The sequence below is a fragment of the Spinacia oleracea genome, chromosome 6 (genome assembly GCF_020520425.1).
Source record: "Spinacia oleracea cultivar Varoflay chromosome 6, BTI_SOV_V1, whole genome shotgun sequence".
NCBI lineage: Eukaryota > Viridiplantae > Streptophyta > Magnoliopsida > Caryophyllales > Amaranthaceae > Spinacia > Spinacia oleracea.
The window spans coordinates 122,537,294-122,562,247 of NC_079492.1; the positions used below are offsets into that span (position 1 = coordinate 122,537,294).

At 33.3% G+C, this 24,954-nt stretch overlaps 4 protein-coding genes across 4 annotated transcripts; all 4 read right to left on the reverse strand.

Moving 5' to 3' along the window:
* Positions 1–690: 690 nt before the first annotated feature.
* Positions 691–1,848, reverse strand: LOC110788845 (mannose/glucose-specific lectin-like). Its single transcript, XM_021993481.2, has 4 exons — positions 1,696–1,848; positions 1,360–1,566; positions 1,006–1,269; positions 691–910 (listed from the first exon to the last, which is right to left on the reverse strand). Exons 1-4 carry the CDS (start codon positions 1,714–1,716, stop codon positions 893–895), a joined length of 510 nt encoding a protein of 169 aa, XP_021849173.1. The 5' UTR covers positions 1,717–1,848; the 3' UTR covers positions 691–892.
* A 3,652-nt stretch (positions 1,849–5,500) lies between these two features.
* On the reverse strand, positions 5,501–6,717 carry LOC110788844 (mannose/glucose-specific lectin). Its single transcript, XM_021993480.2, has 4 exons — positions 6,559–6,717; positions 6,207–6,410; positions 5,803–6,066; positions 5,501–5,712 (listed from the first exon to the last, which is right to left on the reverse strand). The coding sequence occupies exons 1-4, from the start codon at positions 6,607–6,609 to the stop codon at positions 5,695–5,697; spliced, it is 537 nt and encodes a 178-aa protein (XP_021849172.1). The 5' UTR covers positions 6,610–6,717; the 3' UTR covers positions 5,501–5,694.
* A 9,366-nt stretch (positions 6,718–16,083) lies between these two features.
* On the reverse strand, positions 16,084–17,823 carry LOC110788843 (mannose/glucose-specific lectin-like). The gene is made up of 4 exons (XM_021993478.2): positions 17,666–17,823; positions 17,313–17,519; positions 16,374–16,637; positions 16,084–16,278 (listed from the first exon to the last, which is right to left on the reverse strand). The coding sequence occupies exons 1-4, from the start codon at positions 17,792–17,794 to the stop codon at positions 16,261–16,263; spliced, it is 618 nt and encodes a 205-aa protein (XP_021849170.2). The 5' UTR covers positions 17,795–17,823; the 3' UTR covers positions 16,084–16,260.
* Positions 17,824–22,249: 4,426 nt separating this feature from the next.
* On the reverse strand, positions 22,250–23,275 carry LOC110788860 (uncharacterized). The gene has a single exon (XM_021993495.1). It carries the CDS (start codon positions 23,273–23,275, stop codon positions 22,250–22,252), a length of 1,026 nt encoding a protein of 341 aa, XP_021849187.1.
* Between the last annotated feature and the right edge of the window lie 1,679 nt (positions 23,276–24,954).

Below are 24,954 nucleotides of genomic sequence, written 5' to 3' on the forward strand. Positions count from 1 at the left end.
TCAAATGCGTGTGATGTGAAAAATTTCACGCCCATTGCTTGTTCTTCTATTTTGTATAAAATCATCTCTAAGATCTTAACAAATATAATGCAGGGTTGTAAATGATAGTCAGTCTGCCTATTGTGAAAGACATAGTTATTTTTGACAACATTCTGATTAACCATGACTTGATAGAAATTGATATAATGCAGGGTTGTAAATGATTGTTTGGGCATTGGTGAAGGTGGTAGAAATTGGTTGGGCATTGTCGAAGGATTGGTGAAGGTGAAGTGAGGGGAATGGGGCCATGGTGGAGAGGAAGATAGTTTTTTTTTATTAATTAAATAACATAGTCCACTTAGAAAGCGACACATGGCTTGCATAATTTTTTTTTTTTATAAAAAAACTCACTTGCTATTAAGATCGTAGCCTCGTAGATAAAGTGGGTCATTTAGGGAAGATACCTCCTAAAGTGTGGATTATGTATGAATTAATCATATGTGATACTGTTTTTAGAAGATCGGACAAATATTAAATTACTCTTTGCAAATTTTTCTGGTTTTAATGATAACAAAGGTTTTGTGTCAAGATTTATTAACATATACCTCGTTGGCATTTTTACTATTTTTTTAATTAATGGTTAAAATTATGCATTAACAAATGTTAACGTCAAAGAGGAGGAATCAAAATAACAGAAGCAATACTTCGTGATGAAAAGACAACAAGCTAGACCAGATATATAAATATATTATAGTCTAGTACGTTAAACGAAGAACGATACAACACATTCACTCAAGATCATGATTATTATTACAAATCACTCTTGAGAGACCACTTTATACTTAGTAGATATAGTGGCTTATTGAAAACAAAGAAAATTCACGTTACAACTTCATATTTGTTGTCTGAGAGCTTAAGCGCATGGGCAATCCTGATCAATAATTTCACAAGAAAACAAATTAACATAGTGCATATTAATTATCTTAAACAAAATATGTTTCAAATTTTTGTAATAACATTTTATACCTTCTTCTGGACGAAAATCCCAACAGACTCGAGGTAGTTGTTGTGCCTTCCAAACACTCCAACAACAGGGCCATCAATTGGGCATGGCGATGCAAAAGCACGTGGGCAATCGACTCCATTTCCTTGTCCATATGGTCCATAACCAGTTGGGCATAAGTTGGTGTGGATCTTCAACGTAGCAATAGTGCATTGATTGTTCTGGTACTTGTAGTTTCCGTATGTGCCGGAAATCTGAGTTATCTTTTCACCACACTTGAGTGCAATCTGTATAAAGGGAAAAACATTAGAGGACCAAAATCTAAACAAGGAAGTATCACGTATGAAAATTTATGGGTGCTTAGTCATAACACTAACCCTTGACTCCTTGGCACGACAATCGTTGCCACCAAACATCTTGGTGTAGGTACCTCCACAAGGCTTGGCTACGACGAAGCCAATAGCATCAACAATGTAGCCATATCTTACGATGACTTCCTTGATAGTTTCACCTTCTTGAAGTTTAAAGCTGTAGTTTTCTGGACATTGAGAACCATAAGGTCCGTATTGTTCAACCATATGCTTCTACGAGTCGAGATAAAAGCAACGTCAATAACATTATGCATGTATCTAGACGTACTATTAGGAGTGGATGAATGAATTAAATTGTATGCATTAAGAAAGAGAAATAATAGCGTGTAAAATAATTCGAACCTGGGCGACTTGTTGAGCCATTTTGTTGCTTAGTGAGGTAGACTGATGAACTTGGAGATTACTAATTAGATAGTAGTAGGAAGTTTGCAGTGATGTTATTTGGTTGAGGAGGATGTCTATTTATACACATACTTGGATCACCAAGAACATATTCGAGTGGTCCATTGATCCATCATGCTTGCCATTTATCTTTTGTTATTCGTTTGGATGATTAAGAATAGTATACGTTTATGCAAGTGAATCAAGAAAATGAGATGGTGATAGATTCATTCAAATGAAAATTCTCCACTACAAGTTGATTTTTAATGGAGATTCGATTGCGTTCATAGTACGCAAAGTACCACGTTTTAGTTTGCTAAAAATCTGAATCCGGATCTTACAATTTACCATAGGCTACGGATTTTGCCAAGGCAAATTTTGATATATCAAAGGCAAATGAGCCACCCGATATCCGTAATCCTATACTGCCACATATGCATGTTTATAAAACTGAATCAAATCCTCCCTACCATATTTGTTGCCAAAATTATAAAACTAAAATATACCAAATCACTAGTTATTTCATTTTCTATATTAATACATGCACCACTTTGGTGATATCTCTTTCATGATTAGATTGCTTCATCTTGTTTATAGAAATTGGCGACCATTGCTCTTTTCATGGTTTTACGAAACTTTGTTTCAATTTTTTTTTGAAGTGTCATAGATCCAATAGCAAAATACACCATGGATAAAATAAAATATTTCAACATAATTAATACAAAACTTGTCAAAGAAACATAAACAAAGCTCTTATTCATAATTCTATATATAAAAAAAAATGAAATATAACAATTTCTATCAAATACTACTCGTAAGGTATAAAAGCAAAAATATTTTTTTTTGAAGTGTAGCCGTAGTACATAAACGTAATTTGTTCATGGTTCTGCATGACACATGTTAAGCTTTCAGAAGTAACACAACATTATCTTGTGTTTTAGCTTACCTTATATTCGAAACGGGCAATCTATAAGACGAGTGCTTGTTTCCCTATCTTGGTTTGTAATCAATGTTTTACGCCTATCTCGATAAACTCGCCTCTATCACAACCAAGGGTCACATAACGATCTTTGCGGGAATCCTTTATGGAGATGACATATCCTTTTGACTCATTAAACTTCTTAACCTCGTCAAGGAGTTCTTCACGAGTTTGAAATTTTCTACTGAATAATTCTTGATTATTATCTTCGGTCATGTTAAATTGATTGTTGATTTGTTGATGGAAAACTTGACAACATATTAGACTACAAGAATTTGTATCTTTAACGACAATCTAATTACGACGGATCAAAAATCCTGTCGCAAAAGCCTTTTGCGACGGGTCTTGCGACGGGTCTAACAACCAAACAAAGACGGGAACAACCGTCGCTAATGTCTTTTACGACGGATTAACGACGGGATTTTCTATTAACGACGGCCCCCTTTAATGACGGGTTCGCGACAGGAAACCCCGTCGTTAATCAACGATTATTGGCCTTCCGCGACGGGATTTCCCGTCGTTAATTGTACAATTTCTTGTAGTGTATATTATGTATAAATAATTAAAGGGAGATTTATTATGTGTTGAAATAATCTGCTAAAAAATATTCGAATGAAATTTTTTAAAACTAACTCCAAGTAACATTGTAATCTATCAGTTGCTAAAAGAATTGATGAAAAAGAGTAATGCAATTTACCTCTACAAACTTTAATGATAATATCCTTCAAAAGTACAATTCTTTTGATAATACGGGATCTTATTAATGAAAAGTTATGATTGGGTAAGGGATGACCAAGGCAACAAACTAATAGTCTAAATGATTATAACGACAATCAATTAATTACCAAAGTGGTGTATGTAATAAATAATTAAATATATATAGAAAGTGAAATAAGTGGTAATTTTGTATATTTATAATTTTATAATTTTGGCAACAAAGATAATAGGAAGGATTTGATTCAGTTTTATAAACTGGCATATATAGCACTATAAGATTAAGGATATTGGGTAGCTTCTTTGCCTTGGATATATCAAAATTTGCCTTGGCAAAATCCGTACCCTTTACCATATAATTCAATCTATTTACCGTCTAATACTATGTTACTAAATTGATTTACCATCTAAATATCTAATACGATCTTACGTTCATAATGTTTAATTTGTAGGATTTTGATCCTACTTGGATAAATATTTACAGTTCATTTAATTAGTAATCAGTCATAAACGGTGTCAATGAATGAATTTGTATGTAAATTTGTAAGTAAAATCAATATCCATTTCCATGGTAATGTTAGTTCAACCATTACTATTTAATTGGAGAGTGATATTGGGAGTGTAAACAAATGAAGAAATACACCAAGTTTGTGGTAATGTCTCATTATCAGGACATCAAGTTGATGTTAGTTTTCTTGTCAAAGATAACCCTTAGTATTATCTCATTCTCACCTTTTATTATTGGCTACTAAACGGGCTGTTAGAGTAATACTACATCAGTTTCAAAAAGATCTTTACGTACACTCTTCGTTTTAGTCAGTTTCATAATGTTCTTTACACTTTGCTTTATTCTAATTTTGAAAATGAATATTTACTATTTTACCATTTTTACCTCATAATATTTACATTTTTCCGCTTACTTTCTCTTACTTTAATTTATTCATTCCGTTCTTACATGCACCCACATTTTTACACATTTCTCTTACTTTTATCCATGTTTTATTATATTCAACTAATTTTTTCATATTTGTCTTAATATTTGTGCAAATGCCAAATAGTTACCGTAAACATATTTATAAACGGAGGTAGTAGGATCTTAATTTGCTAATCATTTTTTTTTATTCAAATGAGAAGCTTCAACTTCAAGACATACAAAAGAAAAGCAAAGAAATTAAAGACAAGCTAATGACGGAGGGGCTAATCCCGGTAAAACCACGTCTCTAGTATCCTCCTCTAAAATACGATTAAATTCTAATGGGGGTTATCTCAAACAAGAAAATAATTAGATTGAGAGACATCAAGATTAGCAAATCAATCCGCCGCTTGATTACCCTCACGATATACGTGCATGAATCACCTTGACCTTCCAATCATCTTGTTCAAGCATCTTGCGACAATACATAAGCTCGTGCACACATTCCCCTCACAAGCAGCTTAATTATTAATTATTAATTATTAATTATTAATTATTAATTATTTACTATTTACTATTTACTATTTACTATTTACTATTTACTATTTATTATAGTAACATGCAGTTCAGTTCAGTTCAGTTCAGTTCAGGAGCATTTAGTTTAGTTCAGTTCAGCTCAGCTCCAAAAAAACATGACCTTACTAAGAGACCATCTCAATAGTGGTTACCCAAGCTTCACCGGCCAAAAAACGAATGTAAATTACAGGAAATATACGTGAGGTAGGATCTCTGGCACACTAGGTTCAAGGTTGTTCTCCCGCTAAATTGGTCCAACATTCAAGGGACGGCGAGAAGATCAATTACTTTAGTTTGTGTTTTAAGGTTGTAAGAGCAAATAATGTTCGTTTTGTTTGTCTGGGTATTGTAAGGGTTTTTAAAGGCCTAGTAGTAGTTGGGTTGCAGTTGAAAGTTGAAACTCCTTATTTATGTATGTTAATATGTCAAAAAAAAGTATTCGAACAATAAGTTAAAGCCTAACAATTAATGTCGAAATTTTATTGATGGATAATTATAATTTATAAACTTTTAAAAGATAAAGTTAGTGTCTGTAAAAGTCAAACTGGAGCAATTAAAATAACAGACTGTAAAAAGACAACAAGTTAGATCAGATATATAAATATATTATAGTCTAAATAAATGAAGAACGATACAACAATCACTCAAGATAATGATTATTACAAATCACTCTTTAGAGTTGAGAGGCCACTTTATACTTAGTAGATATAATGGCTTATTGAAAACAAAGACATGTAACATTTGCATTTTGTTTGTCGAGAGCTGCAGAATATCATACTTAAGCGCATGGGCAATCCTGATAAATATTTCACATGAAAAAAAATTAGCCGAGTCATACTAGCTTTAATCAAACATATTTCAATTTTTTTGTAATAACATTTTATACCGTCTTCTTGACAAAAATCCCAACAGACTCGAGGTAGTTGTTGTGCCTTCCAAACACTCCAACAACAGGGCCGTCAAGTGGGCATGGCGATGCAAAAGCACGTGGGCAATCAACTCCCTTTCCTTGTCCATATGGTCCATATCCAGATGGGCATAAGTTGGTGTGGATTTTCAATGTAGCGATGGAGCATTGGTTGTTCTGGTACTTGTAGTTTCCGTATGTGCCGGAAATTTGGGTTATCTTTTCACCACACTTGAGTACAATCTATATGAATAAATGCACATATTGGAAAGGAAAAACATTAGGCCTAAATTGCAAAATAAGCTAAGATAATTAAGATCATTCACATCCGTATATATATAAAATAATTTGTAGGACAGGGGTGCTTAGATCATAGCATTAACCTTGGATTGATTCCCACAGCTGCCACCAAACATCTTGGTGTAGGTACCTCCACAAGGCTTAGCGACAACAAAGCCAATAGCATCAACAATGTAGCCATGCCTTATGATGACTTCCTTGATACTTTCACCTTCTTGAAGTTTAAAGCTGTAGTTTTCGGGACACTGAGAACCGTAAGGTCCGTACTGTTCAACCATCTGCGACTTCTGAGAGCCGAGATAAAAAACAAAAACAACGTTAATAACATGCATATAATTAGACTATAAGGAATTAGGAAATAGATAAAAAATAATCTACTACGTATGCATAAATATAAATACGTAGTACTAGTCAGGAAATTATGCGAGTTTGAACCTGGAAGATCACTTCCATTGCCTTCTTTTTGATGCAAAGCAGGTGAGCCATTGTCTTGCTTACGGAGGTAATCTGATGAACTTTGAAATTACTTACGAAGTAGTAGTAAGTTTGTTGTGATGTTGTTTGGTTGATCGAGGAGGATATATCATCTATTTATACACACATTCGGATCACCAAGAAAACATTCTTGTGGTCCGTTAATCAATCCTGCTAGCTTGCCACTAATTTTTTTTATTCGTTTATATGCATAACAATTGTATCCGTTTATGCATGATTTATTCTGCTAGATAGTGATAGATTTATTGAAATCATAAAATTTTTATTGAAATCATAAAATTCCCCACTACAAGAAGGAGGAAGTACAAGCGCATATCAGATATGTATGGGCAAATACATATTAGAATAAAAGACAAAATAGGAAAAATGACAAAAAAAGAAATTAAATGGTACTTTTTTAAATAAAAATAATACTTTTTTTTTTTTACAGAATAGTACTTTTTTAATATGAATGGTACTTCCTATTTTGTCTTTTAGTTGATATGTGTGTTTCCACACATACTTCCTCCGTCTTTTAATACTCGCAACGTTTGTTAGTTTCACACATGCCAATGCACAACTTTGATCATTTATATCTTAAATTCTCTTTATGCAAAAATTATAAAAATTTGATATTTTGAAAATACACATTGAGACGAATCTAACAAGATCCCAAATGACTATGTTTTATCTTATATAAAAAGCACCAAGAATAGTCAAAGTAGATTATATGAATAGTGGCAAAAGTCCAAACGTTGCGAGTAATAAAAAACGGAGGAAGTATTTAATATGCGAAAAAACAACCTCCTACAAAAAGTGTTATTTAGTTATTCGCCGCGTTCATAGTACGCAACGTACCACGTTGTAGTTATTATAATCTAGACCTGGATCTTACGACTTACGGACTTACCATCTAAAACTATATAGAGTTATAAGTAGGATCATATAAATACTTAGAGTGAAATTAATCTGAATATGTTAGTGATTTATTGAAAAAATAATATTACAAATCGATCATGTAGTAGGAGTTCAATAGCAGTCGTGCGCCGAGAGAGTTTCATTAAATAGTTATTTAATGAAGGTACTTAGGCTCTGTTCTGGTCTGGTCTGGTCTGGTGTGATTTTTCATTTTGCTGGTCTGGTCTGGTGTGATTTTTCATTTTGCTGGTCTGGTCTGGTCTGATTCATGCTGGTCTTGTCTGGTCTGATTTTTCATTTTGCTGGTCTGGTCTGGTCTGGTCTGATTCATGCTGGTCTGGTCTGGTCTGATTTTTCATTTTGCTGGTCTGGTCTGGTCTGATTCATGCTGGTCTGGTCTGGTTTGGTCTGGTCTGATTCATGCTGGTCTGGTCTGGTCTGATTTTTCATTTTGCTGGTCTGGTCTGGTCTGATTCATGCTGGTCTGGTTTGATCTATTCTGGTTTGGTCTGGTCTGAACTTTTCTAATTATTATTACAATAAATAATAAATAATAAGTAATAAGTAATAAGTAATAAGTAATGAGTAATAAGTAATGAGTACAAACTAGTTGTTGGATCGTGTGCTAGCGCGCACGATCCCCCAATGTATAAAAAAATTATTTTGTAAAGATATTATGTAATAAACGAGCATTACAAATTTATGATAAATGCTTGAAAAACAATGTTGATGTTTTATTTGCACGTAGTTGATAATACGGACCTGATTACATGTGTACTCATGCTATTATGCTTTGTACTACTTACATTACATTATCCAATAAAATCTTATTGTAATAAAACAAAAAAAATCGGATTACATTGTTTTTTTGGTTTTCCCCATTCTGGATAGCCAACCTAGATTCAAATCCACATTTATAGGCATTTGAACATGCGTTTGCCAGTGCTTCATTTTGTCTCCAAAAGCTTGCAACATCTATAACTATTACTAAAAGAAATACCGCTGACATCATCCTTCCCTCCAAACTATACACATGTCACTTTCTCCTTTAATATTTTCCCGCCTAAACTTAATCTTTACCGAGTTTTTTTCCCCCTTCTTCGTGTGTTATATGGATTGTGGAGTATTTGGCTCTCACTGGACAATATTCAAGGAGTAGAACACATCTGTTTCTTTCTTTCCTTTGGGAATTGAAGTGACCGCTCATTCCCCTTCTCCCTCTGTAATTCTCCATGTCCATTCTTTTCGCTTCCTTTTCCTCAAATATCTAATGAAAATTCAAGCTATAGTATAGGATCATATCTTACCACATCAAAATTTTCTAATTTTTTAATTAAATACTTTACAAATTATTTTGCAAATTCAAGCACAATATCCAATTTAGGGAATGAACTGATTTTTTTTTCATCTGGATAGATCAGGCACAATCTCGTTGCACCGGAGACTACAGTTCCAACGATCTTATTTTGGATTTTTTTTTTCCTTTTTTCAGTTTCTTGGTATTATTTTTGCTAAATTTTGTTTAAACTTCAATTTGGTGAATATCGCAGGTCGTGGATCCTTGAAGGTCAATTATTTCTTGACTATAATTTTTCTAGGAAAAGATTGGGTTTTGTGAGAAAATTTCCTCTCTTTTTATTTTCTAATTTAAATGTATTAGTTTTGAAGTACAGAGAAGATGTTTTGTTCCTGTAAAAAATAATGAGTTTCGTTTTAAGTTTTGCTTAATTTCAATTTTTACTTCTGTTTTAGTTTTCTTGGGAATTATTTATAGATTTCTATCTCAAATTCTCAATTTGTTATTTTTGTCGGTCTGGCTTTTTCTTTTTAATTTTTGGTTTTCTGAGGGTGATATGATGTTGCTGGACATTAAAAATCTTGATAAGAATAGTTATAATGTTGACAGCGATAAAGAGACATTACGACCTTTCTTCTTTTGTAATCTTTAGCTTGGACTGCCTCTAAATTTTGTGACGGATTTTTTTGGCTATTTTCTAATGCCTTGGTACAAATTTGGTTAATGTGAGGGTGCAACTTAACCCAGTCAAAATTATAATTTTGAAGTTAATTAGCCCGATGAAACAAGATAAACATTGTGTCTTATGGTCTAATTATAATGAACTAATGATAACGATTTTAAGGAACACGATAAAATTAATGATTGCTAAGATCAATTTGTACCTATGATCTTTGTGTTAATCCGGTAACAATTCTCTAACTACCACTCTAACAATATAACTTTTGTTACTCGCATTTTTAGACAAAACCTTTGTTTCAAATTTGTGATCAAATAATGATCACATACATGATGTCTTAATTCAAATTTCATATTATCATATAAGAAGTATATGTTTTATAAATTGCTACTATTCTTCTTTAAGTTAGAATAGCATATAGGTTAAATAAATAAAATAATCACACAGATCATGTCAAACATTTTTTTTTATCGAGAATTTATAACATTCGATTAATCTAACTTCAATAAGAATATTAACAACTAACAAGTAACAATGCATGTAGATGATATATCTTCTTATACAAATCTTAACAAAGAATTTTGGTTAAAATCGTGCATCGCACGGAAGCTAATCTAGTATAGGAATACAAGATACACTCCTTATCCTGACAGAAGCACAATAAGTACTCAAGTCTAGTAAAGTGTCTCTACCGTGACACTCTGACATGACCGTGGCCGGCAGAAAGAGCATAATATCTTCGCATAGCAAAAACCGCAACAATAAAGGCACTACGGGTCTTCTTATTCGAATACTTATAGGAAAGAAGGTAATGTCCTTCAATCTTTAACCCGAAGAAGAGTACCTGGATGTATCTGGATGTTGTTGAATCTCGTGACCAACCTACTACTACTGGGATTTGTAGGTGCATGACAACAACTAAGGTCGATCGGAAGAAAACAAAAAAAAATCCTTAAATTAAATACAAAAACTCAAGCTCCCTAAAACACAAAGAAAGAAACAAACAAATCCTTAAATTGAATAAAAAAACTCCAGATCCCTAAAACACAAATCAAAATACTATTGAAGTGCACAAAAACCAATCATATATTATATACATATAAAATCATTCCATGATTAATTTTCAAAATAAAACAGGAAGAGTTTAATATATGGAAAATCAGGATTACCGTCTTTAATTGTTATAAAAAATTCCTAGGAATTAGGTGCAACCTAGCTTCAGGATTATTGAAAATGGAACCTCTCCCCAAAAAAATATTAGCTAAAGGTTGTATCGCTAATAAAACACCTACTACAAGGCTACAATACCAAATTTCTACCGGATTTGAACACGTTTACCCAAACGAATCAAAATAGTACATAAGAAACATACACAACCTGATCATTTGGAAATAGCTCAAATGAAGGCTCTTGATTAGTAAAGGTAATGATCAGAGATTTCTAAAAAATGCAGGACTACAATAATAGAGCTTTACTGAATGACACCCAATAGGTGAACACCTGAACTGCAAGCATTCTTTACAAGAGAAATGGCAAATCATTAACAATTAAAAAATTGATATTACAACAATGTAATATGCAATTTTTCTATAGGACAACAAGAAAATATAACAAACCAAAACGAGCACAGATCATGCACGTTCATGCCAACCTACAACCTAAAAAAGAATTTTGAGTATGTAAAGTTATACAAGTGATAAACACACTGAGCTGGGATATTCTAAATCAAAAAATGAGCTAAGTTTCAGCAAGATTTGGAACTCAATCTCGAGCTTAAAGACTTAAAATCATAACTACGCTAGAAAAGCTTACGCATGAACATAATATACTCAACTCAACTCGCTTGCACACCTAGCCCCCCCCCCCCCCCCCCCCCCCCCCACATAATCACTCATGATAGGCGAGATTTAGAGATCAATATGAAACCCAAAATCAGGCTTAAAGCCTTGTACACACAACTAAATTGAATAGGCTTAAACATGAACATGATAATACTCGACTCGACCCATTTACACCCCTAATCTGTAACCAAAGGCTCCCCCTTTACAATCACTAAGAGAATCAATACTAAGGCTAACTCTTATTTGCCAACTCTTAATCTCTCTCCTTGTCCACCTCATCACCATATATCTCTTATTAAGAGTTATCTACCAACAAACCCAAGAAATAGACTAACTTTTATATACTAACTCTTAAATACTTTTTACATTTTTATCTTTTTTTTTCTAGAAAATTAGCCAAAAAGTATGCATAAATATACACCTCACCCCCACTCTTATTTTTAAGAGTTACCTCTTATTTAGAGGATGTCTTAATCAACCTCTAAATAAGAGGGAGCTAAGAGTTAGCTCTTATTTATTAAGAGTTACCTCTTATATTTTCTCTCTCCTTAAGAGGGGGCTAAGAGCTCCCTATAATTGATGCTCTAATGTTGATTCTTCCCGATCCCCGTAAAATCATCACAAGAGAGTCTTCTAGTGAAAGAACGAAGCCCAAGTCAACAACTCAACAAGAGGAAACAGAAACAATGTGGATATGTATACCTCGGGCCGAATCTTCAAGAGCTCCAAAAACCTGGGTATGCATTCTGGACGAGAGCTCATCTCTACCTTTAGACAATTCATAATTCCCCAATCTCCCCAATCTTCTACGGAGTCATGAAAAACCAACTCAGCCTGGCTAATCTAGAATTTTAGATTAGCAGAAAAAAGAGTGTTAGAGAAAATATATATATATATATATATATATATATATATATATATATATATATATATATATATATATATATATATATATATTCCTTTGGAAATTCAAGTTGAATTGGTTGATTTTTTTTATATATTTCGACGTTTGTGGTCAAACAAGTTAACTTCAATAAATATTTTGTTGAAATATATATTTATTCATATTTATGGAATAACTATTTTGGGGGAAAGAAAATAATTAAATTTAGTGTACTCCTATACAAAATAAATTATTGGTCAACGGGTTATAATGACATTTACTTTTAAGGATGGATCGAAATTTTTTCATTGATAGTACTGCACAAAAGTAATTATCATGAAAATAATGCAACTAGCTTATTCACGTAAACTTTTGTAATTTTTTCTTTCTTTACAATATTATGCACTCTACAAGTCTATATACTCCGTAAAGTATTAAGTACAACGATTATAATATTATGTATTTTACGGTGTATGTAGGAGTATAAGACTACAATTATCACTACAAGAAATTATACCATTAACGACTAGAAATTCCATCACTAAAGGTCAATAATCGTTGATTAATGACGGGATTTCTTGCCATGAACCCGTCGTAAAAGGGAGCCGTCATTAATGAAAAATTTCGTCATGTAAAAGACATTTGCGACGGTTGTTCCCGTCTTTGTTTGTTTGTTATCTCCGTCGCAAAAGGGTTTTGCGACGGGCAGGGACGAAGCCAGGAACCCATCTTGACGGAGGCCGAACAATTTAATTTGTTTTTGTAAATCGTAAATAATATAAGTAAAAATAATAAAGAAAATAAAAACGGTTTTAAAATAGATATATATTCCGTAATTTTTATAAGTTCCCTAAAAAGAAAAGTTTATTTTTCCTCAATAATTGCACAAAGAATACTTGTAAAAAATTATAGAAAAGCAAAAATGCATGACTTAGAGCTCGAACCCCTGACCTTCTGCAAAAAAAAAAAGGTGAAGATAAAAGTCCATAGTTGATGAACACATGTCAAGGAGAGGAGTAAGGGTAAAAATGGATGCACACTATTATTAAGCTAGAATAAGACAAAAAACGAAAATACACTAAAATTGGGGGCATATATGTAATATCACTATTGTGTGAATAGTAATGCGAGTATGAAGCTTTATAAGTGTTAGGATAATTATATGGGAAGTGAAAGGAAAGGAAGAGAATTGAAAGGAAAGCTCATTTATAAAAGTTTCACTTTCCTTTCATCACAAAATTGGAGGAATTTGGAAGGAAAGAAAAAATTAAAATCTGTCATTTATATTTTCTTTCTCTTCCCTTCATTACTTTCCCTTAAACCAAACACAAGAAAATAAAATCACTTTCCCTTCCCTTCTTTTCCTTTCTTTTCCCTTCCTTTCTTTTCTCTTTCTTTCCTTTACTAATAATGAACCAAATAGGACCTTAGGGGTGAGGAAGTATTTTCGGATATAAGATATGTGCTTGCAAATACATATCATAGCAAAAGACAAAATAAGAAAAATGACAAAAAAGAAATTAAATTGTACTTTTTAAAACAAAAATGGTACTTTTTTTACGTAATGGTACTATTTTTTTACAATACACACTTTTCTATAAGACAGTCTTATACAAAAGACCACATTGGTGTCATATAAGTTAAGCAATGGAACCAATTAGTTAAGCACTTGAACTAATTAGTTAAGCACTGAAACCGATTAGTTAAGCAAGAGAATTAATTAGTTAAGCAATTGAATCAATTAATTAGAAATGTAACCAATTAGTTAAGAAATGGAACCAATTAGTTAAGCAACCAAAGTGGTCTTTCCGGTAAGGCGGTTTTACACAAAAGTTGCCGTTTTTACAGAATTGTACTTTTTTTTACAGAATTGTACTTTCTATTTTGTCTTTTAACTAATTGTCTTTTAACTTATATGTGTGTTTCCACACATATCTGATATGCGAAAAAACAACCTCCCTTAGGGGTATCTTACCTAAATGCTCATTTACTTGTTGGTAACCATATTAATAAGTTCATATGATCTGTATCTCTCCCTACTTCGTCTAAATCAATTAAATTTTAATTTTATATATTTTCAATTATTTAACTTAATTTCAATATTTTTTTATAGCTTTCTTTTTCTAGATCTTCCTCTCTTACATCTTCAATGGTTGCATTCTCTTTCCTCCCATCTTCCATGGCTCCCAAAACTGTCATTCTCTCTCTTCCCCCTTCCTGCCACTTTCTTTCCCCTCTGAAATCCCACCACCAACCTCCTAGTCACACCTTGCAATTTCTAGGTCCTTGAAATTACTAAACCCAAAAACTTCTTCCGCAATATCACCAATTAAAGCACCCCGAATCCATTTCCTTCTTTGCAACACTAGGTAGTCCGACAAACGTGTTGTGAAGGTTCGCGAGAATGCGGCGGAGGACACGGAGAAGTGTGGATTAGTAGTGGTTTGTGATTAAGTTAGGGTTTAAGTTTAGGATTAGGAAGTTTAGGGCTACGGTTTAAGTGCATACTAAGATGTGAACTGTTTTTTTCCTGGAAGTGTTTCTTTTCTTAATTTAAGTAGCTTTCTGATTGATTTTTTTTAATTGACCCGTTTGTATTTTGTTGTTTTAGTATATTTAGAGCATCATTTGATTTTTAAATTTGAAAATTAGCACCATTATTTACGATAAATCATGCTTTTTGTACGGGTGTGATACTAGCATGCTGGTGGCTGGTCATATAGGTTGGGAAGGATTAACCCACAGAGGGAAAATCAACGGGTCACAATCTTATGGATATAGCCTATATAATCCTTACACCCAACCCGTCTCTATATCTATGAACCTCATTTATTGCGAAATGTACGTAATCCAATCATTCTACTTGACTTTTATCTTATAATCTCTATATTCGCTGACTTAAGCATCAAAGGGATACTCGAATCACCCTCAAGGGTAACTTAATGTTCTTACCTGTGCACAATAGTATCAAGAGGAAGATCATAAGGCGAACTGTAGGACCTTTCTACGTTCCTAATCCATACCGAAACACTTTTGGTTGCTGATGAACTGTAATAGTTTGATTTAGACTTGCTTTAATGAATAAATGTTTATTTTTCAATTGAATACAAGGACTACTAGATTATTACTTCTTGTTTTGGGTGTGTTTTATTAGAATATGATGGCACGTTGAACATCGGATGAGCTCGATTTGAGGGGGATAACTCTTCTGGTAATCGTTTTTAGACTTTAGCAGTTGTATCTGTAGTTGTTGGCCTTTTCTTGTTCTGAATTCTAGATATGTACAAAATCAAGCGGACTCATGATGAAGAAGCTAAAGTAGAATAATGACATGAATGATAACGATTGTTTGGGCATTGGTAAAGGTGGTAGAAATTGGTTGGACATTGTCGAAGGTATGGTGAAGGTGAAGTTAAATTTTCAAAAAATGTTGGTGGAGTAAGGGGGATGGACCATGGTGGAGAGGGAAATGGTTTTTCTTTAATAATTAAATAATATAGACCACTTAGAAAGCGACACATGGCATGTATAACATTTTTTTTAAAAAGCTAACCTCCTATTAAGGTCGTATGTAAAATGGGTCATCTAGGGAAGATACCCTCTAAATCTTGGATTATTCTTGAATTACTCATATGTGATACTGTTTTTAGAGGACCGGATAAATGTTAAATTACTTTTTACAAATTTTTCTAGTTTTAATGACCACAAAGGTTATGTGTCAAGATTTATTAATATGTACCTCGTTGGCATTTTTACTATTTTTTTTTTATTAATGGTTAAAACTATGCATTCAAAAATGTAAACGTCAAAGCGGAGGAAACAAAATAACAGAGGCAATACTTTGTGATGAAAAGACAACAAGCGAGGCTAGATATATAAATATATTATAGTCTAGTTAAACGAAGAACAATACAACAATCACTCAAGATAATGATTATTATTACTAATCACTCTTGAGAGGCCACTTTATACTCATTAGTAGATATAGTGGCTTATTGAAAACAAAGAACATTCACGTTACAACTTCATATTGTTTGCTGAGAGTTTAAGCGCATGGGCAATCCTGATCAATAATTTTACAAGAAAACAAATTAACATAGTGCATATTAATTATGTTAAACTAAATATGTTTCAAATTTTTGTAATAACATTTTATACCTTCTTCTGGACGAAAATTCCAACAGACTCAAGGTAGTTGTTGTGCCTTCCAAACACTCCAACAATAGGGCCATCAAGTGAGCATGGTGATGTGAAAGTACGTGGGCATTCGACTCCGTCTACTTGTCCATATGGTCCATATCCAGGTGGGCATAAGTTGGTGTGGAACTTAATTGAGGCAATAGTGCACTGATTGTCCTGGTACTTGTAATTTCCGTAGACGCCAGAAATCTTGGTAATCTTTTCACCACACTTGAGTACAATCTATATAAATGCATAGAAAAGGAAAAATGTTATAGGACCAAAATGCAAGTACTCCCTCCCTTTTTATTCACTTGCAAGGACACACAGTTTAAATGATATTAAATTATATAAGTGAGAATCGTATATTGAAAAAAAACTACAAGTGGGTTTAGTAAACACCCATTTTAGGTAAATGATGCAAAATATATTTGAAGAAAATGTAAATAATTAATAAGTAAGGACCAAAGAATGGGAGAGAAATTATAAAATAATGCAAAAGCCTTCCAAAAGAAGAAGTGATGCAAGTAAATAAAAACACCCATTTTAGGTAAGTGATGCAAGTAAATAAAAATGGAGGGAGTATAACATCTATATATCTATTAAATTATACTAAAACGGACACCAGGAATGACCCGTGTCATTTTCCGCCAAAACTTTTTTTTATTCATTTATTTGTTTCAATAATTTTTTATATGAAAGATTCAATATATTTGACTAAACATTACTCCGTATTAATCTATTGAGAATCTGTCAAAATATTTTGTGATGCATTCTACTTTATTTTAGAATAATTTTTTATTACTCAAATATTTTATAAAAAAATGGTCAAATTATAACTTTTATAATATCCGTGCTTGCACAAGATCTAATCTAGTAATACAAAATGATAGGTGCTTAATTAGTCATTAAAATTACCCTTGACTCCTTGGCACGACAATCGTTGCCACCAAACATCTTGGTGTAGGTACCTCCACAAGGCTTAGCAACGACGAAGCCAATAGCATCGACAATGTAGCCATATCTTACGATGACTTCCTTGATACTTTCACCTTCTTGAAGTTTAAAGCTGTAGTTTTCGGGACATTGAGAACCATAAGGTCCGTATTGTTCAACCATATGCTTCTACGAGTCGAGATAAAAGCAACGTTAATAACTTTATGCATGTAATTAGACGTACTATTAAGAGTGGATGAATGAAATTAAATTGTACGTAGTATATATGCATTAAAAAAGAGAAATAATAGCGCGTAAAATAAATAAGTTGGAACCTGGGCGACTTGTTGAGCCATTTTGTTGCTTAGTGAGGTAGACTGATGAACTCGGAAATTACTAAGTAGATAGTAGTAGTAAGTTCGCAGTGATGTTGTTGGTTGAGGAGGATGTCTATTTATACACATACTTGGATCACCAAGAACTTATTCGAGTGGTCCATTGATCCATCATGCTTGCCATTTATCTTTTGTTATTCGTTTGGATGATTAAGAATAGTATACGTTTATGCAAGTGAATCAAGAAAATGAGATGGTGATAGATTCATTCAAATGATAAATTCTCCACTACAAGTTGATTTATAATGGAGATTCGATTGCGTTCATAGTACGCAAAGTACCACGTTTTAGTTGCTAAAATCTGAATCTGGATCTTACAATTTACCATATAATTCAATCTATTTACCGTCTAATACTATGTTACTTAATTGAATTATAAGTAGGGTCATAATGTTTAATTTGTAGGATCTTGATCCTACTTGGATAAATATTTACAGTTCATTTAATCAGTAGTCAGTCATATTGTGTTATTGCATTTAATAATCTCAAATAATAAATAAGAAACATTGTTCATTATTATAAAAGTAGAGAGAAAGGGAGAGAGAGGAAGAGAGAAACTGTCAGTTATTCTCTTATTTCATTAGGCATACATAATATATACATATACATAGTATTATATAGGGGTAAGGGTATAATGGGCATCCACCCTAATATATATTTTATAACACTCCCCCTTGGATGTCCATTATCCAAAATAATATAATGCCTTATAATGCGCATGAAATGCTGCCTCATTAAAAACCTTACCAGGAAAACCCAGTGGGAAAAACCATGGTTAAGGGAAAAAGAGTGCAGCGCGCATTTACTCCCCCTAATGACAACATCACTAAAGATCTTTGAGACGGCGCAAACCAATGAGGTGAATCAACTTTTTAAATGTAGCAGTAGGAAGCGCCTTAGTAAACAAATCTGCCAAATTTTCACTTGAGCGAATCTGCAAGACATTTATATCGCCATTCTTCTGAAGTTCATGAGTGAAAAAGAATTTTGGTGATATGTGCTTTGTTCTATCACCTTTGATGTATCCTTCCTTGAGCTGTGCAATACATGCTGCATTATCTTCATATAAAATTGTTGTTGCCTCTTTCTCGGAGGATAAACCACAATCTTCTCTTATATGTTGAATCACAGACCGTAGCCATACACATTCACGGCTAGCCTCATGAATTGCTAATATCTCAGAATGGTTACAGGAAGTAGCTACAATAGTTTGTTTCATAGAATGCCAAGAAATGGAAGTACCTCCACATGTCAACAGATATCCAGTTTGTGATCGGCCATTATGAGGGTCAGATAAATATCCTGCATCTGCAAAACCAACTAAACCTTCTTTTGATAAATTAGGAAAGAACAAACCCATATCTTTTGTACCTTGTAGATAACGAAGTACATGTTTAATCCCATTCCAATGCCTACGGGTTGGGCATGAGCTAAACCTTGCTAACAAATTCACAGAAAATGATATGTCAGGTCTTGTATGACTAGCAAGATACATCAATGCTCCAATTGCACTTAAGTATGGTACTTCAGCACCAAGAATTTCTTCATCATTTTCCCGAGGACGGAAAGGGTCCTTATCCACTTCAAGTGATCTTACAACCATAGGGCTACTCAATGGATGTGCTTGATTCATAGAGAACCTTTTTAGCACCTTTTCTGTATATGTTGTTTGATGCACAAGGATTCCATTCTTTAGGTGCTCAATTTGTAACCCCAAACAAAATTTTGTCTTTCCAAGATCTTTCATTTCAAATTCTTTCTTTAAACATTCCACGGTCATGGAAATCTCTTCAGGAGTTCCAACAATGTTTAGATCATCAACATACACTGCAATTATAACAAATCCTGATCCAAATCTCTTTATAAAAATACATGGGCTAATAGGATCATTCTTATAGCCTTCTTTCAATAAGTACTCACTAAGGCGATTATACCACATACGCCCAGATTGTTTCAATCCATATAGAAATCTATTCAATTTGATAGAGAAATGTTCTCGAGAACTTGATTTTGTTGCTTCTGGCAACTTAAATCCTTCTGGGAGTTTCATATAGATATCATTATCCAGTGGGCCATACAAATAAGCTGTGACTACATCCATTAAGCGTAAGTCAAGTCCCTCTCTCATTGCCAGACTAATTATATATCTAAAAGTTGTTGCATCCACCACAGGAGAATACGTCTCCTCATAATCAATACCAGGTCTTTGTGAGAATCCTTGTGCAACTAATCTTGCTTTATATCTTTCAATATCACCATTTTCATTTTTCTTTCGCACAAAGACCCATTTATGTCCCACTGGCTTTACATCTTCAGGTGTACGGACTACAGGTCCAAATACTTCTCTTTTTGCAAGAGATTTCAATTATGATTCAATTGCTTCCTTCCACTTTGGCCAATCATCTCTATGTCTACATTCTTCAATAGACTTTGGTTCATGATCTTCATCATCATCCACAACATTTAATGCTACATTGCATGCAAAAACATTATCGACGTCGATTTGATTTCGGTTCCATGTAATTCCAGACATGATATAATTTATTGAAATTTCTTCATTACCAGGTACCTGAATTTTATCTTCTATCATGTCTAAAGTCTCTTCTGGAGATCCTTTAAAATTGATCGTATCCTCTATTGGACCATCATTAACCATTGCTCATTTCCTTTTTCGAGGATTCTTGTCTTTGGAACCTATTGGTCTTCCACGCTTCTGGCGTGCCTTAGACTCATTAGCAACTTCATTTTGTCCTTCTGGGACCTCAATCTTAATTGGAGCATTCACAGCTGGTATATGTGACTTAGTCACTCTCTTTGGGTCAGTAAAAGCGTCTGGCAACTGATTTGCTAAACTTTGTAAATGAATTATCTTTTGAACTTCTAGTTCACATTGCTTAGTACGAGGATCAAAATGAGATAATGATAATTCATTCCAACTAATTTCTTTATCCAGCTGTTTGTTTTCTCCCCCTAAACTTGGGAAAACTGACTCATTAAAATGACAATCAGCAAAACGAGCCTTAAATAAATCCCCTGTAGTTGGCTCAAGATATTTGATTATTGATGGGGAATCAAATCCAACATATATTCCCAACCTCCTTTGAGGACCCATGTTGGAGCGATGTGGTGGAGCTATAGGGACATAAACTGCACATCCAAAAATTTTAAGATGGGATATATTTGGTTCCTGACCAAAAACCAATTGTGAAGGAGAGAATTTATGATGATTTGTTGGCCTGATGCGAATTAATGCTGCTGCATGTAATATAGCATGTCCCCAAGCAGTAATTGGGAGTTTAGACTTCATTAGCAATGGTCTAGCAATCAACTGAATGAGTTTAATTAATGATTCAGCAAGACCGTTTTGTGTATGAACATGTGCTACAGGATGTTCAACATTTATCCCAATGGACATGCAATAATCATTGAAAGATTGTGAAGTAAATTCACCAGCATTATCAAGACGAATAGACTTAATAGGAGTATCTGGAAAATGTGCTCTTAATTTAATCAATTGAGCAAGTAATCTCGCAAACGCCAGGTTGCGAGATGATAACAAACATACATGTGACCATCTAGTCGATGCATCGATTAAAACCATAAAGTATCTAAATGGTCCACATGGGGGATGTATTGGCCCACAAATATCCCCTTGTATACGTTCCAGAAAATTGATTGATTCAAAATTTATCTTAGCTGGTGATGGTCGAATTATCAACTTTCCTTGTGAGCAAGCAACACATGAAAAATGATTAGAGAGAATCTGCTGGCTCTTTAATGAATGCCCACAAGAATTTTCAATGATTTTTCGCATCATGATTGAACCGGGATGGCCTAACCGGTCATGCCAAACTATGAAGCTATCAGTAAACTTCTAGTTTACTATAGCATGTGTTTCAATAGTATTAATTCTCGTGTAGTACAAACCAGTGGAGAATGTAGGTAATTTCTCCAAGATAGTCTTTGTGCCATTAGTTGTGCTCGTGATTTGAAGGAATTCATCATTTCCTTCACTAATAGTCTCAATATGATAACCATTACTTCGAATATCTTTAAAACTCAATAAATTTCTTTGAGACTTGGGAGAATATAATGCATCAATGATGACAAATTTAGTTCCCATATGCAACAATATATTTGCTCTTCCGGAGCCTTATATAATATTAGTACTACCCGATATAGTACTCACACTAGCTTTTCTCATCATCAATTGAGAGAAATATTTCTTATTCTTAAGTATAGTATGAGTAGTTGCACTGTCTGCAAGACACAATTCTTCATCATTTATTTCCCATTGACCTTGAGAAGTATTCATATTCTTCAAGGAAATAAAAATATGTGTCACAAAACTAAACATGTCCAAAATAACCATTATAAAATAAAACACCCAAAATAATACAATATCTTAGAAAACACACAGAATATAAAGTCATTATACAATCACAAAGTTCATAACTTAAACACATAATGTTATAATTAAAATACTACAATTCTATACCAAATCCAACACAACATATTAAAAACTTAATTATTCCCTTCAGGGGAAGTAAAGAAATCTGCAACTTCTAGGTGAGTTGTATCACCAGACTCAAAATCACCTTCGCCATCTTCAAATACAAGATTGGTCTCAACATTCTTTCCTTTCTTCTTCAATGATGATTGATAAAGGTCAACAAGGTGTTTTAGAGTGCGACATACGCGTGACCAATGGCCTTTTCCTCCACAACGATAACAAACACTAGTCACATTGTCACTTTTTCCTTTCTCACCTTTACCATCTTTGCGGTCCCACTTCTGGTGGGAATGTGAGCTCTTGTAATAACCTCCACGACCTCTACCATAGCCACCAAAATCACGTCCACGCCCACAGCCTCGCCATTGGCCACGACCACGACCACTGGTGCTGGCATGGTCTTTATTCTTTGATATTTTCCCGCTATGGGATGTCACATTCGCTTCAGGGAATGGAGTTGAGCCAGTAGGGCGTGCTTCATGATTTTTCATTAACAGCTCATTATTTTGTTCAGCCACAAGAAGACAAGATATCAATTCAGAATATTTTTTAAAACCTTTTTCTCGATACTGTGTCTGCAGGACAACATTGTTTGCATGAAAAGTGGAGTATGTTTTTTCTAACATATCTGCATCAGTAATTTTCTCTCCACACAATTTCAATTGAGAAGTAATTTTAAACATGGCTGAATTATATTCACTCACGGATTTAAAATCCTGTAATCTTAAATGCAACCAATCATAACGAGCTTTTGGTAATATTACAGTTTTCTGGTGGTCATACCTTTCCTTTAGATTGCTCCAAAGGATTTGTGGGTCTTTAATTGTCAAATACTCAGTTTTAAGGCCCTCGTGGAGGTGATGGCGAAGAAATATCATAGCTTTAGCTTTATCTTGACATGTTGTTTTATTTCCTTCTTTTATTGTTTCACCAAGCCCTTTTGCATCAAGGTGTATTTCAGCATCTAACACCCATGACAAATAGTTTTTTCCAGTAATATCAAGGGCCACAATCTCAAGTTTTGTTAGGTTCGACATGATTCACTATACAAGATAATAATATTATAAATCAATCAAGCATATTATATACGGGTTTAGGTAATTCAATTCAAGAAATACATTATCTCAAAAAAAATACATCCATATATAACATGTTATGGACTCCATATAAATCTAAACAAATAAGATACATATATTGCCGTATATAATACTCATGCATTATGGAAGTAATTAAATGAATATGATGATTGCGACAATAAAGACATGGTTTACAAACTAATTTGCAGATTGTGGACGGTTACCTCGGTAATTAATCAAATCACGTGCATTTTAGAATTATCAAACAACTTAGTAATCAATCCTAAAAGCCTAAATAATACGTAAATTAAAAATAAAATAAAATAACAATCCTAAAAGTCTCTAAAGTCTGGAATACATGCTGATAATTTGATAACAATGAAACAAACGTCATTGAAATCGATGGTCAAATCTTTTTTTTTTTCGTTGGATATTATTATCCAATTGTAGTAGTAGACGGTTATTAAAACAACTTAATTAAAAAAAATAGTCTTATAATCAAATCATGAGAATTCAATCGGTATCATGTGCAAGATCTAATAACTACTTTAAAAGCAAATCATGAACATGAGATAAACTATACCAAATAATATAGTACACCGTAAGTTATAAAAATAATTCAATAATCCTAAAATATATAATTAACAATAACAATCCTAAAATCCCATAAACTCTAGAATACTTATAATTATTTGATAACAAGAATAAAAGGAAACAAACATCATTCAAGTATGATTAAAACAGTGGTCTGAGCCCTCCTCTCCCTCTCTCAAACCCTAGCCTCCATTAGTGAATTCTCTCAAACCCCTAGCCTCCATTAGTGAATTTTGAAGGGGCTTTCATCGATTTTATCGGTGGAAAGCCCCAATCTTTTTATTTTGTTTGTTCTTTTTCTAATTTTGTTTGAGTTTTAGGGTTTTAATAATACTTCCTCCTTGTGCGAGGAATTGTTCTCCCTCGAAAGATAGAGTTTTTCTTCTCCTTTTAGGGAGAATTTTCTTAGGTTAGAGGATCCTAAATTTCTGGTGTACGAGGGAGAATATTATTTAATTTCGCAGGAGAAATTGATTCAACGATGAAGATTTGTGCGGTGTCGCAGCAGATGTCGGTTCTACATGTACAATCAATTGAATCAGATTTAATTCAATATCAAAATTACAACAGATCAAAAGACCCCCTCGTTGAAGGTTGTATCAAACAACGATGTGTTAGAGGGTATACAAGATGTTCGATGCGCGATGATCGTAGTTTTGCAGAAAACGAGTTTTATTTGATTCGATTTGTTATGTATTTGATAGATTCAGATTTCTTTTGTAGATGTCGTATGACTTTTTATTAATGAATTAATTTTATTTCAAAAAAAAAAAAAAAAAAAACATCATTCAAGTATTCAACCTATGTAGTTCCGCACTTTCGCTAGTCAAACTACCACTTTGTATATCAACCGACAACATCAGGATGTAACATGCTATTTTTTATTTTACAAAAAATGGATATAAGTCATATAACTAATCTATGCATTTGTGAATTCAAATTCAAAGAAAATGCAATGAACCAAGTGTAAGGGAAGGGCGTAATAGGTAGTAAGTAATATTAGGTAAAAGACAAATTAGGTAGGTGTAGTAGAATGGTTATAAATA

Excerpts from the sequence above, each read along its gene's own strand:
- LOC110788844 (XM_021993480.2), bottom strand. The coding sequence starts at position 6,609 with ATGGCTCACCTGCTTTGCATCAAAAAGAAGGCAATGGAAGTGATCTTC. Across the intron at positions 6,411-6,558 it reads CAATGGAAGTGATCTTCCAG|AAGTCGCAGATGGTTGAACA; the intron begins GTTCAAACTCGC and ends CTCGGCTCTCAG. Across the intron at positions 6,067-6,206 it reads GCTGTGGGAATCAATCCAAG|ATTGTACTCAAGTGTGGTGA; the intron begins GTTAATGCTATG and ends TTATTCATATAG.
- LOC110788860 (XM_021993495.1), bottom strand. The coding sequence starts at position 23,275 with ATGTCGAACCTAACAAAACTTGAGATTGTGGCCCTTGATATTACTGGA.
- LOC110788845 (XM_021993481.2), bottom strand. The coding sequence starts at position 1,716 with ATGGCTCAACAAGTCGCCCAG. Across the intron at positions 1,567-1,695 it reads TGGCTCAACAAGTCGCCCAG|AAGCATATGGTTGAACAATA; the intron begins GTTCGAATTATT and ends CTCGACTCGTAG. Across the intron at positions 1,270-1,359 it reads GTCGTGCCAAGGAGTCAAGG|ATTGCACTCAAGTGTGGTGA; the intron begins GTTAGTGTTATG and ends CCCTTTATACAG.
- LOC110788843 (XM_021993478.2), bottom strand. The coding sequence starts at position 17,794 with ATGTGTATAAATAGACATCCTCCTCAACCAACAACATCACTGCGAACT. Across the intron at positions 17,520-17,665 it reads TGGCTCAACAAGTCGCCCAG|AAGCATATGGTTGAACAATA; the intron begins GTTCCAACTTAT and ends CTCGACTCGTAG. Across the intron at positions 16,638-17,312 it reads GTCGTGCCAAGGAGTCAAGG|ATTGTACTCAAGTGTGGTGA; the intron begins GTAATTTTAATG and ends GCATTTATATAG.